The 27546-nt window shown below is 40.1% G+C and overlaps 1 protein-coding gene and 1 long non-coding RNA gene across 5 annotated transcripts in view; both read right to left on the bottom strand.

Annotated features, from left to right (window-relative positions):
• The window catches only part of LOC141767810 (C2 calcium-dependent domain-containing protein 4C), a 111141-nt gene extending 89450 nt beyond the window's left edge, over positions 1-21691 (bottom strand). The window contains exons 1-3 of one of the 4 annotated variants that reach the window (XR_012593937.1): positions 19137-21691; positions 16887-17106; positions 13821-15934 (exon numbers count right to left, since the gene is read on the bottom strand). Coding sequence is in view for 1 of the 4 variants with exons in the window: in XM_074635451.1 (XP_074491552.1) it covers positions 14634-15881 (1248 nt within the window). In the remaining 3 variants the exon portion in view is untranslated. Of the gene's footprint in view, positions 1-13254; positions 15938-16881 lie in introns of those variants that run through there. The other 3 variants (XR_012593938.1, XR_012593939.1, XM_074635451.1) reach the window with 3 other exon arrangements.
• Positions 21692-21697: 6 nt separating this feature from the next.
• On the bottom strand, positions 21698-25786 carry LOC141767813 (uncharacterized). The gene is made up of 3 exons (XR_012593940.1): positions 25747-25786; positions 24362-24469; positions 21698-24032 (listed from the first exon to the last, which is right to left on the bottom strand). It is a non-coding gene; the product is annotated as an uncharacterized LOC141767813 (long non-coding RNA).
• Between the last annotated feature and the right edge of the window lie 1760 nt (positions 25787-27546).

Raw genomic sequence — 27546 nt, 5'->3', positions numbered from 1 at the left:
ACAACTCGCATTTCATTGTGCAACCCTGTGTTGTAGAATGACAATAAATGAACCTTGTAACCATGTAACCTTGAAATATGTGATATTGTTTTTCCCTGTGAAGCAGTGACAAGGAGAGAGACGAAGGTTTAAAGAGAGATATGAAGATGATATTGTGCCAAGTGCATTTGTTGATAAGAACATCATGTCAGGATGTTGTCAATCTGTTGGAAGAGATGCATAATTTGCCGCTTTGTGAGAGAACAAACAGTACAGTACTTCCCTCAATATCATCCTAATATGACGAGAGACTGGGGAGGAAAATAGCCCTCACCTTGTCTACAGTGTTGATGACTAGTTAATGAAACTGCTTTCATTTCCTTTCATCCACTTTATTGTTTTTCCACTGCGTAAGGGAAGTCGATGCAATTCCATTTCTATAATAGAAATCATTAGAGGTGGACTTTTTCCTGTCCTTTATTTATCAGTGACAAATCAGGGAAGACAAATGCATACAATATGTTCCATTATTGCACCTCCTCCATCACTACAGCGATGTTATGGTGAATAAAAAGGTGGGAAAACCATAATGAATATTGATTGTTCTGTTTCAATTTAGCCTAATGCTTTATCTTTATCAGTCAATATTTTAATGATGCAACCAACAATATTTTCTGTAATGATGATCTTATATGAGACAACATCTCAACATGAATAATGACATCAATAATCTTCTCTCCTGAGATTTATATTCATTCCATCAGTTATTTTACGAGAGTAAATGCCAAAATGTTTGAACAGTAAATATTGTTTTTAAATTAACTGTTTATTAAATCCATTCTAGAGCTGCAACAAGAAATCGATTAATTATATTTATTGACAGCTATTTCTTTTCTTTTTTTCAGAAAAATAACTTCATTGTTTCCAGGTTCTTAAATGTGAAAACGTTCTGATTTTCCATACTACTCTGTGACAGTGAACTAAATGTCTTTAGGTTTTGGACTGTTGGTATTACAAAAAATAAAAAATAAAATTTAAAAAGTCTTCATTTTCATTTTGGAAACATGTGATGGACATTTTGCACAATTTGTTAACATTTTATAGATCAAATGATTGATCGATAGGGGTATGACGATTCACTCAGCATACGATACGATACACGATATTGGGTTCACGATCTCGATACGATACGATATTATAACAATAATTTTAACAAAACTTGAATGATGAAAATATATGACTCAAAACACACAAAAAGTCCTTCCTCCTGTCCTCTGTCCTCCATCAGTCAGTATCAGTCCTTCCTCCTGTCCTCTGCTGATGTCACTCACTGCTGCAGGTAATGTTAGGGCTGGTAGGGGGGGTCTTTGTCTCAGCCAGTTTATCAGATTACCAGTAAGATACATAACAAACTAGCCTAAACAGTTAGACTACACAGCCTACTGCCAGCTTTAGTTTCAGTCTTGTGTAGCCGAGGGTTACGCTGCTCCTATACTTTATGAAGACATATGCACTGAAACATGGCTTACTAGAGGCAACTAAAGTACATGTACGTAGTACCTATTATGCCCTGACATCGCGATTCAGTTTTTTGTCTCGACTATGCATATCGTCACGTTTTTATATCGCGCTATTTCGTGGCACGATATTTCGTCACACCCCTATTCATCGATCAATTCATCAAGAAAATAATCAGTAGATTAATCAAAAGTGAAAATAATTCAGCCCTAATCCAGCCAGATTTATATTTATAGATAAACATAGATAAGCCTAACTCACCCTCTTTGTCTAAATCCCGCGGCCCAAGTGAACAGGTAAAATAAGTGAAACTACACCCCTGTGCCAATTACTGGAAATGATACTAACCAAAACAATGTGTGCAGCCTAAACAAATAATAATTATAAATGACAGGCTGAATACACACTGTGGCTCCGACAAGGCTAATTACACAGACCCCCTGGGTTGCTAACAGAGTTTAGAGATGACGTGTCTGCTGTGATCACTACTATTGTTGCAGCGAGGTGCTGGCGGCTGAGGGGTCGGCCATCTCACTGGTTAGGGCCACCGGGATCTGACGCTGACAGGGTCATTGGAGGTCAGGCCAACAAAGGAGCAGCCGCCGATCATTAATGGTGCTGGCTGCCAGGTGATAAATACAGCACGAACACTCCTCATGGATATACCCTCCTTTGAAACACTCTGTGCCTCTCAGTGCATTTATCCCATAGACTGGATTTAACTAAAGTTGCTTTCACATGTCTGACTGTGGTGATAAAGAACTGAAGGTCCTAGGGGGGATAGGCCTTTTTCAAGGAAGCCATTTGACTGTTTAGACTTTCTGACGTTCAGTAGCCCCATTTACCCTCTGTTTTCCTCAAGTATGTGAAATCTTGTAGATGCCATTAGAAGCACCGGAGGACACAGAGGCACGATTTTTTTCAGATTACCTGTCTCATGCACTACTGTCAGAATATAATAAGCGTTTTATAAAAATAACTTTTTTTAATCATATTTGCTCCAATTCTACCCACTGCTGCTTTAACAATCAAGTCAGGTCAGATATAATATGTCCGTCACACATTTATTCTTTAAATACTTTTACTTTAGTAGGATCTTGAATGCAGGACTTTAACATCTTGTAGACGAGTGGTTTATAGTTTACTTACTATAGTGAAAGTACCAGTACTTAGTAAGTAAAGGATTTGAATACTTTTACCATCCCTGGTCAGGATGAACTTTCAAGCTAATCTTCTGTGCAACAATCCATTTGTAAACAGCTTATTTATATAGAGATTATTCTAAAAGTATAGCACAGTCTCTTGTCAACAGCAAATACAGTAACACACAAAATTGCAGTAATCACACAAGTAGATGCAATAGATGTTTCTAACAGTAGACATTTTGACCTTCATGGTAGAAAAAGCAGAGGTGTACTAATGACATCAATGAAGGCTTTATTCTATTTATCTGAGCCGGTTAAATGCAGCCATTATTAATGTTATTAGTCTGTGTGCGACACGTCAAAATGTCTTCAGTGCAACAGGTCTGTAGAACAGCTAGTAAAACTACAAGGGAGTGCTGTTTTACAATGTAACACCACTGCAATAGTGAGGTTTCTAGTAAAACATCTGTCAGTAGGCTAAAATAACAAAATAAAAAATAAAAACATTCAGTATGTGACTGTACAGACACATTGTGATGGCCACTAATTAAAGGTCAAACCAAATTTCATATTTTGTTTCAGGGTTAACTCAACACTAAGGAAAAACACAGCGTGCAACAATTATACTGGATTGCAATATAAACAGCAACACCCAACCCCATTAAACGCACACACACCCATCTCATTCCTCCACTCAGCTTGCTCTGTGATTGCCATGGTAATCACAAAGCCAATAACAGCCTTAAACCTTTCCTCCCTCAAGTCAAGGAAGCCGGCGATGGAAATTGCCCCAATCAAATTTGCCCTACAGAGTATAGGTTTTCATTGCTGCTGCCACATCACACCCTGAACCTGCACCCATTCTCCCAGACCCCCAGCCTCCACTGTGTCCCTCCCCCCATCCTCTACCCTACTCAGGAGGAGACAGCATTATAAATCAATTTACAAGCTGTGAGAGACATCCGGCAGAGGATGGAAATGAACAATGGCAGATGAAGGATATTGCCGCCACAGCGAGCGGTTGTAGGCAGTGGCATCATCTCGTGTGCAGCTGGCACAGGAAACCTAATAGTGTTTTTGTGTGTGTGATGAATTGGGGACGAGGAAGAGGGATGAGGAGGAGAGACGGAGATAATCTGTATGAGTCTGTTGCTTCTGTGGGATCATGAATAATAAATAGTGGAAATGTTCAATCATAGCTGGCAAAGTTGTTTGAGGTAACAGAAACTGTTGAATGAGAAGGTGGTGTCAGTGGAGACAAAAAAAGTCACCTCATTTGACCACTAGAAATTCAAAAGCTTAAGATATTCATCAGTGAGGTCAGGGTGCAGGGTTTCCAGCACGTGTCTGTCTCACAGGATGAGACCTGTGGCCAGGACCACCTGCTGCCAACTTTCCAATCTGTTGACTTTTACTAAAGGGGGCTGTTTAAAAGATGTTAAATCATTTAAGCCATGCTGGTGACTTGGCTCCAGGGATGGAAATGTCAGTCACTCACTTCTGCACGGGCATAAAAAACCCTGACCCAAACCCAGAACCATACCCGCGCTTGAACCCGACCCCAGACTGAGTCTATACTTTTGCCATTTCTTCTTCAAAGACAAAGTTATGCTGTTTGCTTACTTACTTTCTTTGCTTTCAGAAAGGCTTTCTCACAGGGGGGGTGAGAGGAGGGTGCTGTAATGTATCAATACAATTTTCATGTCCTTTTTGTAAAATAATTACTGAACTGTTAGTCATAACTTTTTTTTAATTTGTGACCAAATATAATTAATGAAACATAATTTAAAATTTGCTTTAATTTATGCACTGTGAAACTAAACCAGACTAAATAGAAAATAGAAATGAACTCTTATTCGGACTAGTTAAACGGACTATGGCTATATGTGAAAGCACAAACATGTAACAAATGTTCACAAAATAATAAATGATCTTATAAACCTTACCTGTTAGTAGATAAACGTCTCCGTTTAGCCAGATGAACGTGTCAACAATCCACAGTTATAATCCAAAAGAGACACTTGAAAAGCAATTAGCTAACATTAGCTAGTTGTAGAGGACGGTTGGAGGTTTTTATTTCTTCTCACATCAACTTCATAATGTTTCCACAATACAACGTCCTCCTCCAAATCATTGCAGATTAAAAAAAACTCCCCGCTTCACAGCTGGCGTTGCGCATTTCTTAAAACATGACCCCTGGTCAGTTTGCTGAACTGTAGCTACTCCAGATAGAAATACGTCAACAACTAGAGCAGGGCTCAGCAGCCTTTACTATCAAAAGAGCTATTTAAGACAAAAAAAAAAAAATCTGTCATGGAGCCGCAAAACATTTGAGCATTGTGATGAAGGTAACACAGTTTATAGTCTAAGTATATAGTTTATAAGTCTAATGCAGTGAGGGCCAAAGTGCAAATGTACTAAGGAGTATTAGGGCCACATTGAGGGAAAAAACATCAGAGATTTCCAGAATAAAGTTATAATACTAAGAGAAAAAAAAGTCGGAATATTACGAGAATAAAGTCACAACTTACAGAAAAAAGTTGTAATATTAAGAGAATAAAGTCATAACTTTATGAGAGAAAAAGTCGTAACATTACGAGAATAAAGTAATAACTTTACGAGAAAAAAGTCGTAATATTACAAGAATAAAGTCATAACTACGAGAAAATAACACATAAAATTACTACTTTATAATATTATGACTTTATTCTCATAATTCTACGACTTTTTATTCTCGGAAACGTCTGACTTTATTCTCATAATATTACGACTTTTTTCTCATAAACATCACAATAATATCTGTTTAAAAAAGGAACGAGAGAAGACAATCAGATTTGGATAATAATGCAGGTAAATTAGTTATTAAACACAATCCACCAGGTCAATTTCTAGAAGAGGCCTAGTTGTTATTGAAGATTAATTTAATTGTTATTCAGACTATACACAGGCTAAAAAATGCACAGCAGAATAAAATTACATTGCATCTGGCTCATGAATGTAATATAAAAATGTTAAATACGGACTAAAGTTTAAAAAAAGTGAATTATATAAACATACTGTAAACAACAGTGAGTATATTGCACACAATTAATATAATTGCACATCAAGGAGTCTGATAGCAAATTAGCAACTCAAACTATATTTTTTGGACCAGGGCCTCTATTTCCTCTGTGTGAGGACAGTGAACCTGACCAGCAGCACCAGAACCATGCTTAATGCTCTGGCCATGCTCTCCATGGAGAAGAAACTGGTCAGAGACATTCCTGACTTTAAGAATTAGGTCATTGAGAGGTTTGCCACTAAGATGGAGAGAAGAGCAAAATTCTTCTACAAATAGGCTGTCAAAACATGCAGGCTTTCTCACCACATTGACTTTTCTTGTACATAGTTGTCCTCAGTCTCATTTGCTTAAATTGGTCATGGAGGCATCACAATTTAATAGAGACCGGTAAATTAAAGGGACTGTTTGTAACTTCTTACACGTATAAATCTACCGGGTTGGGATCCCATGCGCACTCGCATATGCGCGCTCGCGCGCACCAAAACCGCAAAGTTCTATCTAGTGAAGCCCGTCTGTTAAACAGTATCAACTCTTCCTGCTCCAGTCCCCCGACCACGGCCAGAAGACACAGGAGAGACCGTAGCTTTGGTCTCCAGGGCCGGATTCTCTGCTCCTCTGCCTGCTTGCCTTCACTCACACACCGCGCACATTCTCACGCTCCACTCTTAACTGCAAAGTAGTAATGTGTTTTTGATACCTTGACTTTTTTGCGTTAAATCATACTGGGATGTTTGCTGAAATTGATTGGATGTGGCACAGCCCTACCTAGAAAACTTTCCCCCAGCCGCCACTGCACTTTCACATTATAAATTTTTAGCTATTGTTAATATATAATGAGGCCGTTTGGTGCAGCTTTAATGTTTTTTAGCAGAGGGAAAGAAGATGTGACATTGGCAGCAGAGTTATTACCGGTGTTTCGCTGGTTTGTAACAGCTCCTGCCTCCCGTCTCCTCCTCCCGCCTCCCACGCACTTCCTCTCCAAACAGGCAGCTCAAGACTGACTCCTCCCTGAGGCTAATGGTGATGGTGCGGTGCTTTTACCCCACTAATTACAGATAGCATGGCAGAGATGAGATGTTTAATATCTCTGGTTGGGTTTAAGAAGAAGGACGGCGTGAGGACAGGAGGCCTGGAAACTCTGTTTGATACGGGATTTTTGAGTGGAAAGACATCATTAACAAGATTTGGGGTTAGTCTGAGGAAGCGAGAGTGTCACATTACTGTGGTGAATCAAGTAATTAAAAAGACAGAAAGAACCGAGGCAGAGCGTCCAGAGACGAGGTGATGCTACTGAGTGAAAATCTTGAGGATTTACTCAAAGTCAGAGGAGAGCCTTGAGGAGCACAGGGATGTTTTCATCCTCTCGGTCACAATTTCCTCTCTTATTCGTGTCGTGCAGATAAAATGTCTGTATAGTTGCCTCAGTTAAAACACTGAGATGCCAACCTGCACTTCGCCTTTGTAACTTTGACACCTTAAAGCAAGGTAGAACCATGGAATGATTATTGATGAGAACGTATAAACCACTGGTTCCCACCCTGGGGGTCCCGAAAGGGGTCGCCAAAGCTTCACAGAGGGTCACGAGGCCTTCTTGATTGTAAGGAGTGTGTGACAACTTTTTAGTGAAGCCAAAACATCTTGATCGCCCCCTGGTGGCTGGCTGCAGTATAGGGAATAAATCCCGCCCTCTCCATGTTAGCGGATGGGACATGGGCCAAACTAAAAAGTCAAAGTACACGTCAAATATTTTTTTTCCCAAAGATGGTTTCTGTCATTTTCGGTAGTTCTTATCACGTTGATGTATGTTCAAGTATTCATTTTTCTGATAAGTTTGGTTTTGATTAGTTTTTTGATGCTAGAAAAAGGGGGTGAGACATCATGATTGACAGCTGTGAGACTCTCTCGCTGACAAGCTGCGGCCGTGCTCGGCTCACGATTGGTTCTGGCGGGTTACCTCGATACCACGGCTCCACCGCCCGATCACTACTGCGCAGACTCTGGCTCCAAATGCCGTCAAAATCTCAAGATGGCAGCTCCCTGTATCCGGGATATTTTGGCTTCACTTCTGTACAGTGGGAGGAAGTGGAGACACGTCGTCCATCTTCATATACAGTCTATGGGTGTGACCCCCCTCAGTTTATGGACATGCAATATTAATGTTTGGTAATTCTACTTAACTGACACAAGTATCGTCACCTCATCTAAAATGAGTGCACTGATGAACCGTAAATCAATAACGACATAAGTTGGGATGCTGTGGAACTTTTCCTTTAATTAAAGTAGTTCACATCCATTAACACAGTAGGTAAATAACCAGTTATCATCTACCTACACACAACAAGAACAGCAACAGCAAACTAGCTTCCATTGTTTATATCTGGAGAGAAATTATAGATATCAGTGTCAAGTAATGGACGGGCACTTTTCAGTTTCATTTTTCAGAGAGAACCTGTCAAGACAGGAAGACTTGAGGGACACTGCAGCATTTATACAGTATATTTATAAAAAAAAGGTTAAGGAATTAAATGTGACCATTAATAAAATGCAACTTCCAGCTGACCACCACTCCACACACACACTTGCAATGACACTCAATTCTCATTTTCAATGTTATCAGTCAAGCCTCTCCGCCCCTTATTTAATTAAACAGCTATTGAGTGCAGGGATACAAGGACTGATTTCCACCAGCAGGTTGGATAATGGGGAAGTTAATTCTGGTAATTCCTCTGTGCATCAAACAAAGGTCAACATTTAAAATTACCAACCTTGTTTTTAACCACACAGTCATTCTGACTCTGGGGATGGTGATGTCTGTTTGTTGGTTCAACACGTTGGTTAGATTTGACAACTATTGAATTAAATGCCATAACATTTGCTACACATATTCATGGTGCTCAGAGGGAGAACACTGATTGCTTTTGGTGGTCAGCTGACATTTTATCTAGTTTGTGTATGAATTAAACAAACCCAATATAACACATTAATTAGTCAGCTCTGGAGGTGCTGGTAGTTAGGCGTATTATTGTGACTAACTTCTGAGCAACGGGCAACCTCTGGGTCTGAGAAGTGAAGCCAAGTGCCTTAAACTTGCATTCTTTCTAATAGCCAGCAGGGGGCGACTCCTCTGGTTGCAAAAATAAGTCAGATTGTATAGAAGTCTATGAGAAAATGACCCTACTTCTCACTTGATTTATTACCTCAGTAAATATTGTAAACATGAGTTTATGGTCTCAATCGCTAGTTTCAAGTCTTCAATACAGCATGATGTTCATTTAGTAAATGATGGTCCCATTTAGAGTCAAATAGACCATAAAGCAGGGTATGCTCTAGGGCGTGGCTACCTTGTGATTGACAGGTTGCTACCACGGCGTTGTCCGGTCTGGGAGTTGTCTGTGTTTTCGTCTTACAACTTTAACCCTTTCACAGTGTGTTTTCAGTTCATGAAAGTTAATTGTAACATTTTGGTAGCCTAAAAATGTATTATTCAGCAGCCAACATGGTGACGGCTAAATACCAAGATGGCGACGGGCAGAATGCCGAACTCAAGGCTTCAAAACAGCAGTCTACAAACCAATGGGTGACGTCACGCTGACTACGTCCACTTCTTATATACAGTTTATGATCCTAACCTTAACTATTTGAGGTCAATACCTAACTTTCTTTACTCACGTGTTACCTTCTACAGACACAACCGTTAAATGTTTTATTTTAGAAAAACAAAAAATGTTCAGTGACTACTTCAAAACTGAAAAGTGTTTATATAGAGATTATTAGGATGTTTTATTTAGATGTTTTCTGTTTGATTATAAGGATGTCTATTTAGATAGTTAAACAAACAGCAGTCAAGTGGCCCTCTTAACCCTATCCAACATATTTCTGTTATGTGGTAAGCCTCCAGCTCAGCTCAAAATCTACCACTAAAGCAATCAATAAATCCCCTGTTCATGACAGCAAAAAGTGATGCTTTTTAGTTATATTGTACATATGTGTACTTTTATATAGTAGTCTATCTTTTTCATATTTGTTTCCTATTCTATATTTATGTTCTTGACTTTTGCGTTACTTTGCCTTTATTTTTATTTCCTCTTTATGTGTTAACTGTATGCACCAAACACCAGCCAAATTCCTTGTAAGTGAAAACCTAGTTGGCAATAAACCTCATTCTGATTGTTGCTGCTATATTGTCAAATGTAAAATAAAATAAGCCTAAAATTTTGTCCTTAGTTTCTGCCTTTTCTGAAACCACTGAAAATGGGGTTCTATCAAATATATTGCAGATTTTGATGAGCTTGTGGCAGAGAGAGAAAGTCAAACAAAAACATTTTTTTTTTTTTAAAAGAGAAGTGTAACAATGATGTTACGTTCAGATATGTTTACTGATAAGGTTGTTCTATTCAGACATGTGTGGCCTAACTTTTCACCATTTGCAGAAATCTGTGACAAGGCCTGCCCAGAAGTCGTCAGATAACTGTTTATTGTTTTTCTCCCTGCATTTCCATTCTAAGCTACATGATAAAACAGTCAAAACAATTAGTTATAAAAAGTGGGACTCAGCTTGCAGAACACATCACCCATATTATTTCAGGTGTATCATTATAAACATTTGTGTCGGCACAAAATCAGAGCACAAGGCGACCCACAACTGCACAATATGAATCCACTGAAATTCATTACTGACACCACTGAAGAATGATACTCATGCTAGAAGAAGAAGAAACCTCAGAAAGGGTTTGCTAACAACAGGGTTGAGTACAATTTGGGAATCTTTGAGTAGAAAATACGATAACTCTACGAGCAGGCACTGTATGTTTGCAACAGGGATTACAACAGATCACTGATTTTCACACCATAAAGCCAACCAGCACTGTCACTGTGTATAACGTATATAGAGCATATCAAGAGCAGTGCTACAGGTGAGCTACAAACACCAGGTGAGAGTAATCCTCTCAGTATTAAACTGAAGCTTTGGGGAAGTGTGTAAGACACCTCAGTAATTTGCATCACTCTGATGTCTCTTTTCTGTCTGTAGTCGCTCTCCTCCGAAAGAGGTGAGAGCTGCTGTTCACATAGAAACACATAATATTGTTTTCAGGTAACACTATAATAACCATCATGGTAAATTTAGATTTATTTGAAGCACCCGATTCGACTGTTATCAGGCCATTAAATAGGCGTCATCAGTCGCTATAAGCACCATAGATGAGGGTCATTAGGGGCCTACTACACCTACTACGTTGTAAAACTGATAACTGAAACTTAAAAGCAACAAGAACATGTAAAACTGAATAAAACGTCACGTTTTAAACACAAACAAAAAGGCTTCTTTAGGTTTAGGCAACAAAACTACAACTTGTTTAGGTAAAGGCAATAAAATTACAACTTCTTTAGGTGTAGGCAACAAAACTACAAGTTCTTTAGGTTTAGGCAATAAAACTACAACTTCTTTAGATTTAGGCAACAAAACTACAACTGCTTTAGGTTTAGGCAATAAAACTACAACTTCTTTAGATTTAGGCAACAAAACTACAACTTCTTGTTGTTAGGCAACAAAACTACAACTTCTTTAGGTTTAGGCAACAAAAATAAAACTTCTTTATAGGTTTAGGCAAAAAACACGTAGTTAATTTTAGGCAAAAACATCATGTTTTGGGTTAAAATAACTATGAATGGATGTAGTAGGCCCTTATTGACCCACATCTATGGGGCTTATAGTCAGTACTTAACAGTCTAATCAGCTGATTAAACTTAGTTAATAGTTATCTAATTGTTAACAGTCAATGAAATGATAATTAATAATGTTTACTAATTATTAGTAATGCTATCATTTCTGCTATTTTAACAGTTTGTTAATAAACAGTTTACAATTCAGAATGATTGTTATCGTCTCTTATCAGCTATGATACAATATATAATTAATTTAACTTCTAATTATTTCATATTACACAAACTAATGATAAAATAACTCAAATATAGCATTACTAATTATTAGTAAACATTATTAATTATCATTTCATCGTTTGTTAACATTAAGATAACTATTAACTAAGTTTAATTAACTATTAATTTACCATTTATAAATGATGGTTATTATAAAGTGTTACCTGTTTTCCTTATTATTATTTTTTTTTTTACATTTCTACCTCTTCCCCCTTATTTAAATGCCTCATCAGCACTTCTCACTTGCTGGTGCATAATTGGCAATTGTAGAAACTAGTACATATGTAGTTATATACAGTACAAATCCAACACACGCATTTTACAAAATACTACATGTTGTACATAGAAAATTAACAACTTTGGACAAAATGTCATGCTAATCAAACACACACACTCTTTCTCTCTCTCACACACCACACACATACATCGTAAGGCTTTAGGGTTTCATAAAACTTTGAGCATGTCATGCAAACACCAGTATGTCAGTGACATATTCGTGCCATGCAACTGGTATTATGCACCGTGACGCCAGTGCTCTGTTCTTCTCATATGAGACATTTAATACATTTACATGCACACAACTACTGTATTCGTCCACTGCCGATACTGTGACTAAGGCAGCAGCCTGGTTGCATAAATTATTGACGACTGTTAAACTGTTTACATGACGGATGTGTTTAATTTGATTACACAGGAAAACGTGTGACTTTAATCACCTTGTTTCTCGTTCCACTGCTATCAAGATTTACCAAAAAGCAGAGAAAATGCTATCCTAAAGGCGCTACTTTAGAGGGAAAAAACTGATTTGACATGTTTGACTGAAGCTGAAAGGCCATGTGACCAACTAAAAACCCCTAAACTAATCGTCTTGGTTGAGAATCTGTGCAGATAATACGGAGGAATCGGCAACCCGTCTGAATTCAGAGTGAAGATGTGGCGAGAGCTCGTTGCCTAGTTGCACAAAATTGAATCAAGGTGTCCACACTGGATGAGGCGTGACAGGCTGCAGCTGGAACGTCCACAAAGGCCCTTTAAAAGGCTCATCGACCAAACAGAAATTAATTATATATCAAATATAAGAAGGGATTTTCTCATATATCCTGCAAACATGTCTTCCTTTTAGCTATTAACTCAGTGAGTTGGGTTTCATGCAGTTGAGGACAGAACTGGTTGGTATTGAACACATTAAAATCCAGGTACCTAACTAACGCCCCAACCTATTTTCATACAATGGCTCATATGATATCTTACGAAAAGGTTTTTCCTCCTTTTACGTTCGTTTTCCTACGAATGTCCAGCAACACATGTGAATTTCTGTTCGCTACATGCATACAGTCTTTTGAAAATAAACTTCCGTCTTCACAGGAAACGACTTCCTTAGGTTTAGGCAACAAAACTACTTAGTTAGGTTTAGGGAAAAAAATCGTGGTTTGGGTTAAATTAACTACGGAAGTGGTGTAATTTAAGTACGTAAGCTGGAAAATAAATCAACGTTGATTTCTGGTTTCACACAGGACACGAATAGCGGTGTCCTGGGCGAAAGTCCGGTATTTTTTGACCCACTCATCCTCCCCGATCTCCTCCCTACGCAGCATTTGCCGCTCATATAAACTAAAAAACTAAAAGAATCCATCGGTACCAACCATGTCATACTTGCTTGTCGTGATGGAGGCTAAATAATGCTCTAAACTTACGCTGCATTTTGGCGAGGAAAAACATGCTATGGCCATTTTCAAAGGGGTCCCTTGACCTCTGACCTCAAGTTACATGAATGAAAATTAGTTGTATGGGTACCGACGAGTCTACCCTTTACATACATGCCCACTAATAAAAATATACATACATTTGCATAAAGCAAGCATATTTGACAACTCCCATGTTGATAAGAGTATTAAATACTTGACAAATCTCCCTTTAAGGTACATTTTGAACAGATACAAAATGTGATTAATTTGCGAATAATCATGATTAACTATAGACAACCATGCAATTAATCGCGATCGGATATTTTAATCGACTGACAGCCCTATTTTAAAAGATTGTTTCAAGGGGAAGGAAATGCATTCAACATGTTTGTTAGACCTTCACACAATGTATTCCAGTAAGAAACACTGAGCGTAAACATAACTTTTGTTTGTTAACTAGAAAACTCCACAGGGCACCTTTTACTTTAACGTTACTTTAATTTTACTGAATTACAAACTTTTTGCAGCACATATGTTACTGTAGTTCTACTTTCTGTTAATAAGAATATATTATTAGACTGACATAATCAGATTACGGCAATCACAGGACTTTGCATTATAATTCTAGTTTTGATGTGCATGTAAATGTGCTGCTCTGTTTGTCCCTCGCCAGTAGGAGGTGGGCCATGGCAACTGGGATCAAAGGGTGTTTTGCACATCAGGGTGTAGTGCCTCTTCAAAGCTCTGATTCACAAAAGCATCTTTGTGCTGAACATAGGGGGTAGCTATTGTACAATCACATCCTGTGCTGCTGTGGATTTATGTCACATTATAATAATAAAAACCATGCGCCACACATGACGAACGGAGTGCAGGCAAGGACAGCGATACAGGCTGATGCACAGCTGTCGTCCGACCTTTGAGCCAGACCTGGCTGAGGAAGTTGGGCGGGAGATATGTCCAGGAAAAAAAAAAAACCTTTCATCTGTCAAATTCATCTGTTGCTGTCGAACCCGGCTTGGTTTAACGAGCATTCATTATATTTCGAGGAGAAGCCAGGGGAGCCTCGAACCAGCATAAATCCATCATCCTTCCTCATTCAATTTCTAAGCTTGGCAGTTTTTTCAGATCTCAGAAGAAAGCCCCTCTTTCCTTCTAGGAATATATTTCACAAACCTCTCCCTTCATCGTATAATGTTCACTGTTTTCATCTATTGGAATAAAAAGAGCAGTGTGAATAGAAACCAGTGCAAACATCTAATTTAAGTCTCAATCGGTGTCCTTGCTTTTGGCCTCCTTTGACCTCCTTTAAACCGCTGAGAGCAGCTTTGTCAGAGGCACCTCTCGCTCTCCCAGCAGGTTGTCCCTCTTCAGGCTGGTGCCTTTGTTCACCACCTTGAACTTCACCAACAGGTTCTTCACCTGAACCGAGTTTATCGAGTCAAAGAAGAAGTCCTCGTTGAAGACCGGGTTGCGGCTGTTCTTGATGATGTTGCTCCTCTGCTTCTGCAGCTTGCCCGGGTTCAGGTAGACGGACACGCAGCAGTTGATGCTCTTGATGTCAATGTGCTTGTCGTAAAGACTCTCTGCCGCCAGGACGCGGATGAGCAGGCGGGAGGTGCTGGAGTCGTAGTTGGCGCTGATCCTCACCGTCCCGCCTTTGTGCAGGTTGATGGTGTGCTCCCGGACGAGCCCCTGGTCTGACGCCCCGGCTCCGTGGATGGAGGGGACGTGGAGCCGTCGCTGGACGTTGGGGCTGGGCTCGGCCGAGCTGCACTCGTCGGTGGAGAGGGAGCTGTGGCGGGCGAACGTCCGCTTGGCTTTCACGACTTTGGCCTGCGTCTCGTGGGTGAAGATCTTGAGCAGGGAGGCCGAGCGGGAGAGCAGGGGGGAGCTGAAGGGAGAGGACTCCGCCGAGGAGCAGGTGTCACTTTCCCCTCCGCTGAAGTAGCGATACGGGTTCATGTGAGACGTGTTGAAGTCAGCTGGGTTCAGGTGGTTCCCCCCTTCGCTGCTTCTCCCCCCATGCGTCTTCCTCTGGGTGTTTGGGGAGGTGATGGGACTGGTCAGCTCGCAGTGGAAAAGTGACTCTTTACGGCGAGTGTGGGGGCTTTCCTTCAAGGTCGCAAAGCCGTAAGGCGTTTGAGTCTTCGGCACATAAGGCAGGGACATCGCTGTCTGCGACTGGGGGTCTGCATTGGTGTCTCCAACATCGTCAGCGCTCTCAATCTGTATGATGTGACGGTTTGCTGCTCTCAGTAGGTTCTTGGTGTCTCCCGCGATCTTGGCGACCAGGCGCGGACTCCTCGGGCTGCTGATCTTCTTCCCGCTGCCGATAATGTGCTCTGAAGTTGAGGGTTGCAGTCCTTCTTTGGGCTTCAAGTTAGGAATCTCAGGTTCCGGGGGGGCGCTGACCAGCTTCGGAGGAATGAAAAAGTCCGGGATCTTGTCTGGGGTGAGGACGTTGCTGTAGGCGACACCTTTCTTGTCTCCGTTCTCCCCCTGACGCAGCACGCCGGTCTCCACCGACCCGCGGATCTTATCCAGAACCCACATGGTCCCACCAGACAGAGGGATGTGTGGGCGTGTGGAGTAGATGCAGTCAGGTGCTTCTGCAATTAATAACACACAGGGGGGGGATAAAAATGATCAGAGGATGGTTACTCAGCAGGGAGCAGAGAGATAAAAATAACACCTTGGTGTTGTAGCTCTGATGATGATGAAGTATTTAAAGGGTTAAGACTGGAAATATTGCAGGGACAGGAACTTTTCGAGCTGATCACAACAGATGCTGTCGAGTAAAAGCTCTCACAAAGATACTATATAGATTCAAAAAGGTTTTCTTTGAAGAATTTACTCTGCTCATTACACTTTAGGAAAGAGGAACTAACAGCTGACACATTTCAACATGAAGCCATGTGAAGACTTTAAACAGACAAATGATACAAAATCAACCAGAATCCAACTATATTACAACATTTACAGCAAAATGAAACAATCCTAATTGTTTTTAGACAGTAGAGTGGCGTCATTGATTGCTGGTTTAAATATAGATTCAGTTTAGGAATAGATTAACAACAACAAAGAAGGTACTTCACTGTCTTTTCATCTTGGTTATTTTAAAAGGACCAAATTTAAATTTTAAATTCTTTATTTTATTATTTATCAGCCAACATAAAATATGTGTGCTCCCTCCTCATTTGTGTGCATTTTATTCTTTAAACTAAAAAAAGAAAATCTGATTAAATTCTTCTTTTACTGAGAAGTATAAGGTTAGATGAAGAAAAAAAAAAGTCTGATTTTTTTTTATGGTCGATTTTGCCAAATAAAATTATATTATATATCCTTAAGATTAATTATCTAACAGCATACTATCTTTCCTATCATATATTTTTGAGTTTTACGCAAAAAGGTTGAAGAGAAATATTCAATAAAAGTTACAAATATTCAGTTCAACAGGTGCTGGAAGGTTTCCTCCAAAACCTCTAAAATCCCAAAGTAGTCTGGTGGTAACATACTGCTCCTGTCTGCAGAAATGTATAAATAAAACACTCACCGCACTGCAGAAAGGGACCCAGTTGTATTTGTCCACTTGTTCCGTCAGTAGCAGGTGTTTTGTGCCCGGGTTTGGCTGTGCGCTCCTCGGCGCTGCTGTGCTGCTGTGCGCCCTCAGACGGTCCTCAGCTCCGGAGCTCCTGTCGGGTGTTTTATAGCCGGCTGCAGGGCTGCTGCTGACCAATGAGATCAAACTGTGCGTTTCCGTGTTTCCCAGCAGAAGCAACTAGAAAAACACACTGGTTACATATCAGAGGCATCTTACAGGTGGGGGTTAACATTTTAACCAACACAGTATAACTGCTCCATAGCAGCATGTTTTTATGCGAATATCATCTTGTTTTCTTTCTCCAGGAATAAACAACAGTTCTTTGAAATCAAGCTTTGAATCAAAGACACCATTAAAGGGACTGTTTGTAACTTTCAGAATTGCTTGTTAACAGCGACACCTGTGGCCGTTAAGTCAACGAAAGTCAGCGTCGGGCTTGCGCTTGTCTACATAGACATGAACGAGCATCGCTCAAAACAGTGAGGCGACACACGTCAGCTAAAACCACAATATCACTCTGTATTTCAGCTGCTTGGCAGTAATGTTAGCTGACCAGACGAAGGTCTCTCCATGAATCAATGCTAATCCTAGTGTTTGCTTTTCCTGCCTCAGCCCCGCTGCTTCAGCCTCCGGGGCTGAAGCAGGAAGAGAAACGTTATCGTCTCCGACCGGGTGCCGGTGTCTCCCTCCGAAGACGACAACGTTTCTCGCTGCGGAGCCCCGTCACTTCACAAGACACGGGAAACCTCTGTTGGTCTGGAGGAGCTACAGCTTTTATTTCTGCACAAACGTCCACTAGATATTCTCAGAGCTAAACTAACTCTTCTGCAGTGTGCAGTGTGCGCACATGCACGTGAAGAGGTGGAGCGAGACAGCGAGAACGCACGCGGTGTGTGAGTGAAGGCAAGCAGGCAGAGGAGCAGAGACTCCGGCCACACGCGAGCGCGCATGTGCGAGCGCATATGGGATCCCGACCCAGTAGATTTATACGTGTAAGAAGTTACAAACAGTTCCTTTAAAGGATAACTTCGGTATTTTTCAACCTGGACCCTATTTTCCCATATTTTTGTGTCTAAGTGGACAACAGTTTTTGAAATTGGTCCAGTGATGCAGCGCTGCAGCCGCTAAATGAGCTGGAATGTAATTATTTGGGGCAACCTGGCACCATCATTTTACGTTTACTAAAACTGCTTGTTTTTGCCACTGACAGGCTCAGATTGTTATTATAAGTGTCTGACAACATTATGGAATGGACCCTACAGAGAAATAAAACACTTTTCTTACCTTTTGCTTTCTGTTTGTTATTGTGTCATGTGACTTTTTCCCAGACGACTACGGTGGAAACTTGAGCGAGAGTTGGAGAGAGGAGTGCCGGACAGAAAGCATAGCTTAGTGTTATCTAAAAGATTTTCAATGCCATGGCTGCGGGCGGCCAGCAGCTTCCGCACACACATCCACACATGTATCTCTGCTCTCAGAAGGACGCGCATGTGTTATACCCTGTGGTTTTAATGCTCATGCTGATCGGGATCCTTAAAAATATTCCTGAATCCGGATCGCCACCAAAATCTAATGGATTGTTCATTGTGCCACACCCCACCCCTCCAAAAACATTCATTCAAATCCATTGCGGACTTTTGGAGTAATCCTGCTAACGGACAAACAAACCAACAAACCAACAAACCAACAAACCAACAAACAAACCAACAAACCAACAAACCAACGCCGGTGCACACATAACCTCCTTCCTAGGCCTTCAGCCTTGGCGGAGGTAACAAACAAACCAGATCAAGCGAAAGGTAAGAAAAAGGTTTAATTTCTCTGTAGGGTCCTTTCTATAATGTTGTCAGACACTTGGGAAAAACAAGCACTTTTAGTGGACGTAAATGACGGTGCCAGCTTGCCCCAATAGGATTACATTGCAGCCTGTTTATCGGCTGGTGGTTACAGCGCTCTCCCTCAATACTGGACCAATATCAAAAAGTGTTGTCCCCATTAGTCACAAAATAGAGTCCAGGTTAAAAAATCCCAAAGTTATCCTTTAACACCAAGAAGAGAGGCGACTCAAGCCTCATCAAAAGTGCCAAATTTGTTTTCCCCAGACAGCACAGCTTTTGTTTGTGAGTAAATCATTATATATAAACAGACTACTCAGCCTGGAAAAGCACATGCAGCTGAGCAGACAATGCTGCAAGGAGCACATGCACCTGGTGTGGATTTACAGCTTCTTCTCTTTCTGTCCGTCTGTCTGTCTTTGGGATCCAACCCGTCTACGGTTTCAACAGACCGATCGGTCTCCCTGGAAACTTTGCTATGGCAACAACGTGTGTCAGTTTAAAATAGAAAGGGCCCCACTGAGTTCATTGATCTGCAGGACAAAAAAGCACTTTATTTGTCCAGATTGCTTGGTTTTGACTCAAGTGCCATATAACCCTGTGTACTGAGAGGGACACGGCCGCCGCCTTATCAGAGATCAGTTGCATAGAGCCAATAACAGCGCTGACAGGAGGGGAATTAGAAATGTACGATTTCAGCTGTGAGAGTCAATATCAGGTGACAAACAGCTGATTAAAACAGTCAATGTGAATATAAGGTGTCAGCTCTGCCTGTCGCTGCCTCACTCAGATGGAAGCAGAGATGAATTTCAGCCTCTTTTTTAAGCCCAGTGATGTGGAAAACTTCACTTAGATGAATAAAAGAATAACTTGTTGAATCTGATATCAGAGAAGATGTTGGTACAGCATTTGCAGACACAGAATACCAAAAGCTTAAAAGGTCTTATTGATAATATTGTTTTGTAGACGAATACTTAAAAATAATAATAATAATAATAATAATACATCCACAGAGCCTTTAGAAAGGTGCCGAATAAAAGTATGGATTTTCCTGAAAAATATTATTATGATGTGAAAAAAATGTTGGCGGGTCCAAAATGAATGTTTTGTTTACATCTGTGGAAGATATCTGACGTTTGATTCCCACTTCTAACAAGACTTGTGAGCCAATAATAAAACGATAAATGGAAAAAAAACGGACAAATGGCTGAGATTGACGATAAATGTCTGGCAATGACTTGTTGTGAAGTGAATACAATGGAACGGGGAGGAAGAATGTTACATCTAGTGGCTAAATGTTATCAATAGCACCTTTAAAGTAACAAAAGATTCACCCAGCAGTGAATCCCGACGTCATACAGAATCACGGATAATCACAAATACCAAGGAGGAGATAAAACAATGTGTAACCCTTAGTCCAGACCTCTATAAGGTCTCCATCTTATCTTAAAGCTGCTAAATGCGAGATTAGGAACATTTCTATTGCCTCCAGAAACATCAACCTTAGACACATCATATAACAGTAATAAATTAGTCTTGATATTCAAAGACAATCCAACAAAGGTGCATATTTACCAACCCACATGCAAACATACCCAACTGTTTACCCATGTGCAAATATGCACACACCCACATCCAGGATCCAGAAGAGGGTTCAACCTGCGACATCACATTCTTCACCAGAGGATGACGGTGAACCCGGACGTTTGGGTCACAGCGACGGCGAGGACAAGCACCAGGGACAGCCTCGGTATATGATATCTAAACCATGTCAGCTATTCCAGCTCTGAGTGGAGATAATTACACATCTTATCTTTGGTGAGGTCTCCTCAGAGTTCATCGTCTGATGTAATCAACCTGTGAAAAGAGCCACTTACCATATAGATGCAGAGGCCCAATTGAACCCTCACCCAACGCTGTCTGTCATCTGAAGCCAGGCAGCGCTCACTCTAGTCTGCACCCTATAGACACTCCACCTGTCACGCTTGTCAAGCAAAACATGTTTTAAAAGGTTTCAGAGCTGAAAAAAAAAACTCAATCTGTGGTAATTATGCAACTCCGACTGCTCCAAGACTCACTGACAACATCAGTAGTCTAACTAGCTGATGATGATTTTCATTATTGATTATAACTGTTAAAATATTGAAAAATATGCATCCCAGTTTTCCAGAGCTCAAAGTGACATCTTCAAATAGTTTTTTGTGTGAGCAACAGCCTGAAACTCCAAAAATGAAAACATTAAAGTGATACAAAACACGTGGATGTTTACTGACATTAGTTCTGTATGAGATATTTCTGAGTTTTTGATGATGATTTAAGTTGATGTTTAATAATGTAGTGTATATTCCTGTATCAGAGCTTTAAAATCTCCTTTATGGAGCAACCACTAACTCTTCTTTTCTAATGCTTGTTTCGGTGTCTGTATTATTATGATTTTATTATTATTATTTTACATATATATATTTTAATTCGTTATTTATTTTATTATTTGTTATTATTTTTTTTTTTTACCTATTTATTTATTTATTTATTTATTTATGTTTTTCCTTCTTTACTGTGTCTTGGATTACTTAATTTAATTACAATTAATTGCAAAATATGTAAAATACCAGTCCCTTTATAGTTGTACTGTTGTACTATACCTTTTGTGCCAATACAAAATATGAACATAAAATCTCCTTTATGTTTTGCCCCTGTGTCTACAGCAAACTACATGTAAATATGAAGTAAGAAATAGTCACAATAAAGCACGAATGTTTGAGCTTTATTGCTTGAAAAATGTCTTAATTGATTATCAGAATTGTTTGTGATGAGTTTTCAGCCCTTTGACTAATAAATTATGTATAAATGTTTCAATACTACGTTTCACTACAGAACCTCGTGTTTTTACAGGATAACCCCCCTTTATTGTTTAAAAGAAAGAAATATAAAATGGAAACAAGATCTGCGGAGGAACATTTGACTGCCGCAGTACTCCACGGTCACACTGTTAACAGCTTCCTTTACGAAATAATGAGATCAGTACACAAGCGTCTGGGAATCTTCAGCGTAGGACGGCCCGGGAAAAGGTTAATGTATCTGTTCTGCTCTCATTAAAGGGCCGAACTCTACATCTCTGTCAGCCTGGAAATGTGAGCAACACCAAGGCCTTTACAAACCCAGAGGTAGAGAAGTGAAGCTCCTCGATGAGTAAGACAGAAGAAGTGTTGCAGTGTGGCTGAACTAAGTACGGAAGAAGATATTTTACTTAAGTAAAAGTAGCAATACCACAGTGAAGAAATACTCTGTTACAAGTAGAAGTCCTGCATTCAAATTTTTACTCAAGTAAAAGTACAAAAGTATTGGCATCAAAATATACTTAGAGCTGTGGTGGCTAACTTTGAGCAAATATGATAAAAACTTATTTTGAAAAAACTATCACTATATGCCAGCCCAGTCGCAAAGCAGTTTGTGAAATATTCACGAAATTTAATGTATTGATTCGTGTACATAGACACAGCGCAAAATCAATTCTTATGTAATTCACTTAATTGTGAATCGGGAAGTATAAAGAGTGGCGAACACCATGTAGGGAGCAGGTCTGGATGGAAAGGTGTGTCAAAAAACACCAGACTTTCACCCAGGGGACCGGTGTTCGTGTCACATAACCTCTGTACTTGAGTTACGGCACTTCCGGAGTTACTTTAAGCCAAACCACCATCTTTTCCGAAACCTTACTAAGTAGTTTTATTTTGAAAAGACTGGAGCGGAAACTGAAACATGCCACACGTGTTGTTGGACATTTGTAAGAAAACGCACAAAAAATACGCTGTTGAAAGTCGTGCTCAGCGTCACGAAAAAAAAGGGAAATGCATGTCTAGGTACACAAATCAAATAGATTAAATTTCGTGACTATTTCACAAACTGCCGTGAGACTGTGTTGCATATCCTGACAGTAGTGATAACCATGAAAAAAGTCATGTACTTCTGTGTCCTCCTGTGCTCCTGGTAGCATTTGGGAGATTACATCGCGCCCGAAGGAAAACAACCAATCAGAGCTGAGCATTCTCTACAGCAGCTGTCAATCACTGCTCATGAAACTCCAATCAAACGCGCTGATCAAACATGAATTGTTTGACAAAAACATGAACATTGTTACTGTAATGCCTATTTCTCACCTCAAATGTTTTCAGAAACATCTTGTAGTGTACTGTTGAGCTGTAAAAATGAGAAAGTTTGTGACCCGGCAGACATGTTAAGATCAAGTTGAGGAAATACCAAGCACCGCCTACCAGCCGGAGCAAAACGTTCTCATTTTACAGCTAAAAAGTACACTACAAGATGTTTCTGAAAACATTTGAGACGAGAAAATAGGCATTACAGTAACATCACTACTGTCAGAAATTGGTAAGCGTTTTATAAAAATAACTTTTTATCATATTTGCACAAAGTTGCCGACTGCAGCTTTAAAGTACCAGAATAATGTAGCCTGTTATTGGATTATAATTATTGCAGTCATGTGTACATCACTTTAATGTTGCAGCTGGTGAAGGTGGAGCTAATTTAACTACTTTAAACTGCTGGGTAGATGCCCCGATTGTCTTCCTGGAAGAACAGGAAGTACGAGTTGCGGCTGCAGACTGAGCCCTGCGGGAGGTCTGGTGCTCCTCCAGGTACAGAGTGTTTCTGTCTGACTATTCACACACACATGGTCACTCATTATGGCGGACGCGTCATAGGGTCCATTTTTACCCCACTCTCTCTTATTGTTGCCATCCATCTTTCTCCTTCCTGCCAACCCGCTTCCACACAACTTCTGTTGCCTTGGAGACGTCTCATATCCTGACACATGGATCAACCCCCTCCCTCTCCTCTGCTCCATCTCTAACTGTTCTCCTCCTCTCGTCTCACATGTCCTCACCTCTCCGGTCTGTTTCAGTTCACCCAGTTCACTCACTCCTCGGGACGCCCAGCTCTCCACGAGGTCACTGAGGGCACTGAGTCCTGCTGCCAAACCGCCAGCTTGATCAGAGGGGGGGGCAAGGTGTGAACATCTGGCTCTGATCCAGGTTTACACCCTGCAGATTAAACAGAGTGTTATCCTTGTCACTGTATGAAAGAGCTGAAACCACAGGGAGAGAGAAGCAATGCTGCAAATGCCAGGGCCATTTCGGTGTCTTCTGGTCCGCTGAACTGGCATTTGGATTGGACACACGCAGGGCAAAATGTCAGACCTGTCGCCACAGGAAACACGTTTCATGGACTCGGTACAGAGACGCATGGGATGACCTGGGAGATCAGGGCAAACATGGAAAGATTACACACACACAACTGGTCTGAAACACCAGCATACAGTATTGATCTACATTGTTTAGTCAGGTAAATCTTCCTGTGTTGTTTCACAGATTGATGGTTTTCATCTTCCAGCTCACAGCCATAAAAAGGAAGAATTAGGAAGTGGAGATAATCAACCTTATAACTCAACAAGTAGGTCAGGAGCAGCATATAAGGTCAAGGCATGTGTTGCACTGGCAGTCTATTGAGAAAAGTAGAAAATGACCAGAGGATACTTTGAGGAGTGCTTTGAGGAGTGAAATACTGTATATGGCCCATATTACCCTCTAATGTCTGTATATTTAAGGGGATGGCAGCGTCCTCTACTGGAGAGCAAAGGCAGGGGAACACTGTGGGCTTCAGTTTGTGGCGCAGAATCACAGACATGTGAGCTGAGAAAACAAGAAGAGAAACTCTTTAATAGACTGCCATTGAAAAACGTACTATATAATTGCACTCATGTGAGAGACTGTTTTGACTATAATCTATTATCTTTGTGGTCACTCAGGCTTTTTACAGACCACAGGCAAACAGCTCAAAGGCAACAAGCTGTTGCTGCCTCTAAAATTAATATATACACCAAACAGAGAGCTGTAATTCACTCAAATAAATGGTAGAAATAAATAGCTAAAAGTAATGCACACATGGTAGACATGAATAGCTAAAAGAATTGAACAAATGGTAGAAATAAAATAGCTAAAAGTAATGAATAAATGGTAGAAATAAACAGCTAGAGGTAATGAATAAACGGTAGAAATAAATGGCTAAAAGTAATGAACAAATGTTAGAAATAAAATTGCTAAAAGTAATAAATAAACAGTAGAAATAAAACTGTAAAAGTAATGAATAAACAGTAGAAATAAATAGTTAAAAGTAATGAATAAACATTAGAAATAAATGGCTAAAAGTAATGAACAAATGTTAGAAATAAAATTGCTAAAAGTAATAAATAAACAGTAGAAATAAATAGTTAAAAGTAATGAATAAACAGTAGAAATAATTAGTTAAAAGTAATGAATAAACAGTTGAAATAAATATCTAAAAGTAATGAACAAATGGTATACATAAATAGCTAAAAGTATTAAACAAATTTTAGAAATAAATAGCTAATAGAAATAAATAAAGAGTAGAAATAATTAGCTAAAAGTAATGAATAAACAGTAGAAATAAATAGCTAAAAGTAATGAATAAACGGTAGAAATAAATAGCTAAATGTAATGAATAAACAGTAGAAATAAATAACTAAAGGTAATGAATAAATGGTAGAAATAAATAGATAAAAGTAATGAATAAACAGTTTAAATAAATAGCTAAAAGTAATGAATAAACAGTATAAGAAATAAACAAATAGCTGAAAGTAATGAACAAATGTTAAAAATAAATAGCTAAAAGTAATGAGTAAACAGTAGAAATAAACAGCTAAAATTAATCTATTATCCTTTTGGTAACTCTGGGTTTTTACAGACCACAAACAGCTCAATTGTAACGACAAGCTGTTGCTGCCCTCTAGAGGCATGAAGCAGTCACAAAATGAATATATACACCAAACAGAGAGCTGTAATTCACTCAAATAAAGGATTAGAGCTGAAGAAAAACATACACAAGAGCAGTTAATATATATGAGCTCATTTGTCTCCACTAAGAAACAGTTACTGCACTCTGGTCTTACCTCAGTCTTCTTGCAGGATCACATTCATTCCTATAAAGCAGGGGTCTCAAACTCGCGGCCCGCGGGCCAATTGCGGCCCGCAAGACGATATTTTGTGGCCCCCACCTTGATATGAAAGTTTAATGTTAGTGCGGCCCGCAAATTTTTTTTTTTTTTATAAAGGTTTTTTTTTGGGGGCATTTTTTCATTTTTATTGACAGGACAGTGGATAGAGTCTTGGAAAGGGGGGAGAGAGAGAGTGGATGCGGAAAGGGCCACAGGCCGGATTCGAACCCGGGCCGCCGCGGTCAGGACCAAGTCTTGTTACACGGGCGCCCGCTCTACCAACTGAGCTAACCAGGCGCCCTCGGCCCGCGAGTTTTATGTGAATGGCAGTTTGCCGCGTTGTGTGTGGAAGGTCCCTTTGTTGCGCGAGCCCGAGCTGAACGAACCTACCAATCACAGCGGGGTATATGGCTCCCGGGGGCGGGCAATCGGCCGGGCTTAATGCAAGCAGAGAAACATTTCACAACAACTATGGCGGCGCCCGTGTAACATCGCATAAGCTTGATTAAAGCTTGATTTATACTTCTGCGTTGAATCGACGCCGTAGCCTGACGTGCACCTCTCCAGAAATGTAACTACACGTCGCGGCGACGCAGACCGCAACAGCTGTGATTGGTCCAGTCTCTCAGCGATGCTGAGCGGCCAGGACCAAGTTCTACTTCTCTCTGCCTCCATCTTTTCAATGTTTGTTCACACAAATCCACTCAGATATATTGTATCTTTTCGGCGTTGCAGTAATGTCAGTAAAAGTTCTGTGGTTCAACAGTTATTAGCTCCAACTCCCTCAGTTTCTGTTTGTAGTACAAGAAGAAGAGGAAACTCATAGAGACGCCGCCGCCAACTAGCGGTTTGGTGGTGTAATTGCAGAGCAACACAAACACAGCAGGCACAACTTTATTGCGGAGTGACACCAAGTGGAATGAATATATATCTTGTCACACAGCCCCAATCATGTCTTTTTCAAAGCCTGCAGTGAAGAGAAAGGTTGGTGACGAGCACAGACAATTTCAGGAAAAGTGGGAGACGCAATAGGCCATATTCAGAAGAACCGTTCATGTTCAGAAGAACCCATTCAAGTTAAAGAACTGTTAATAATGACGTTTGAGAAGATTGTTGTTTTTTTTAACAAAGCTTTTTTTGTGGAATACCTGATGCGGCCCAGCCTCACCCAGACTCTGCCTCCAGCGGCCCCCAGGTAAATTGAGTTTGAGACCACTGCTATAAAGCATCTGTAAGAAATGACACAGTGACAGAAACCTTTATTACTTTCTTGAAAATAGCTGCATCGCCTATAAGTTGGGAAAATCTGCAAGTTTCCTCCCCTGTATGATTTATTATTTACTATGCTGTCTTATTATGTTTATTTAAATTGTTTATTTTTTGCTTATCGCATAGTTAGACTGTTCTGGGCTCACTAGAGCTGCTATGATGTTACTTATAATATAACCTGCTCCATAATGTGATTAATCAATAACATAAAAACAGTATTATTGGACTCCTACAACTCAGGAACAACTTTTATTTCTGGTATTTGGTAATTATACTCAACACTGAATTATTCCCTTTCAGGATTTGTCAGTGGAGGTCATTACGGTGAAATGGTTTATGTTTACCAGAACCATAATGCAACGAGTGTCTCTCTGTAAAGATAAATGAAGATACCAAACAATAAGAAGTCAGCGTGACATGAAAAGATGAACTTGATGAACTCCAGTATGTAGACTATCAGACCACAGAGAGACAGGCTTATCACTG

The sequence above is a fragment of the Sebastes fasciatus genome, chromosome 5 (assembly GCF_043250625.1).
Source record: "Sebastes fasciatus isolate fSebFas1 chromosome 5, fSebFas1.pri, whole genome shotgun sequence".
Lineage (NCBI taxonomy): Eukaryota > Metazoa > Chordata > Actinopteri > Perciformes > Sebastidae > Sebastes > Sebastes fasciatus.
The sequence above is the reverse complement of the archived record's forward strand: the minus strand, read 5'-3'. Positions and strand labels throughout refer to the sequence as shown.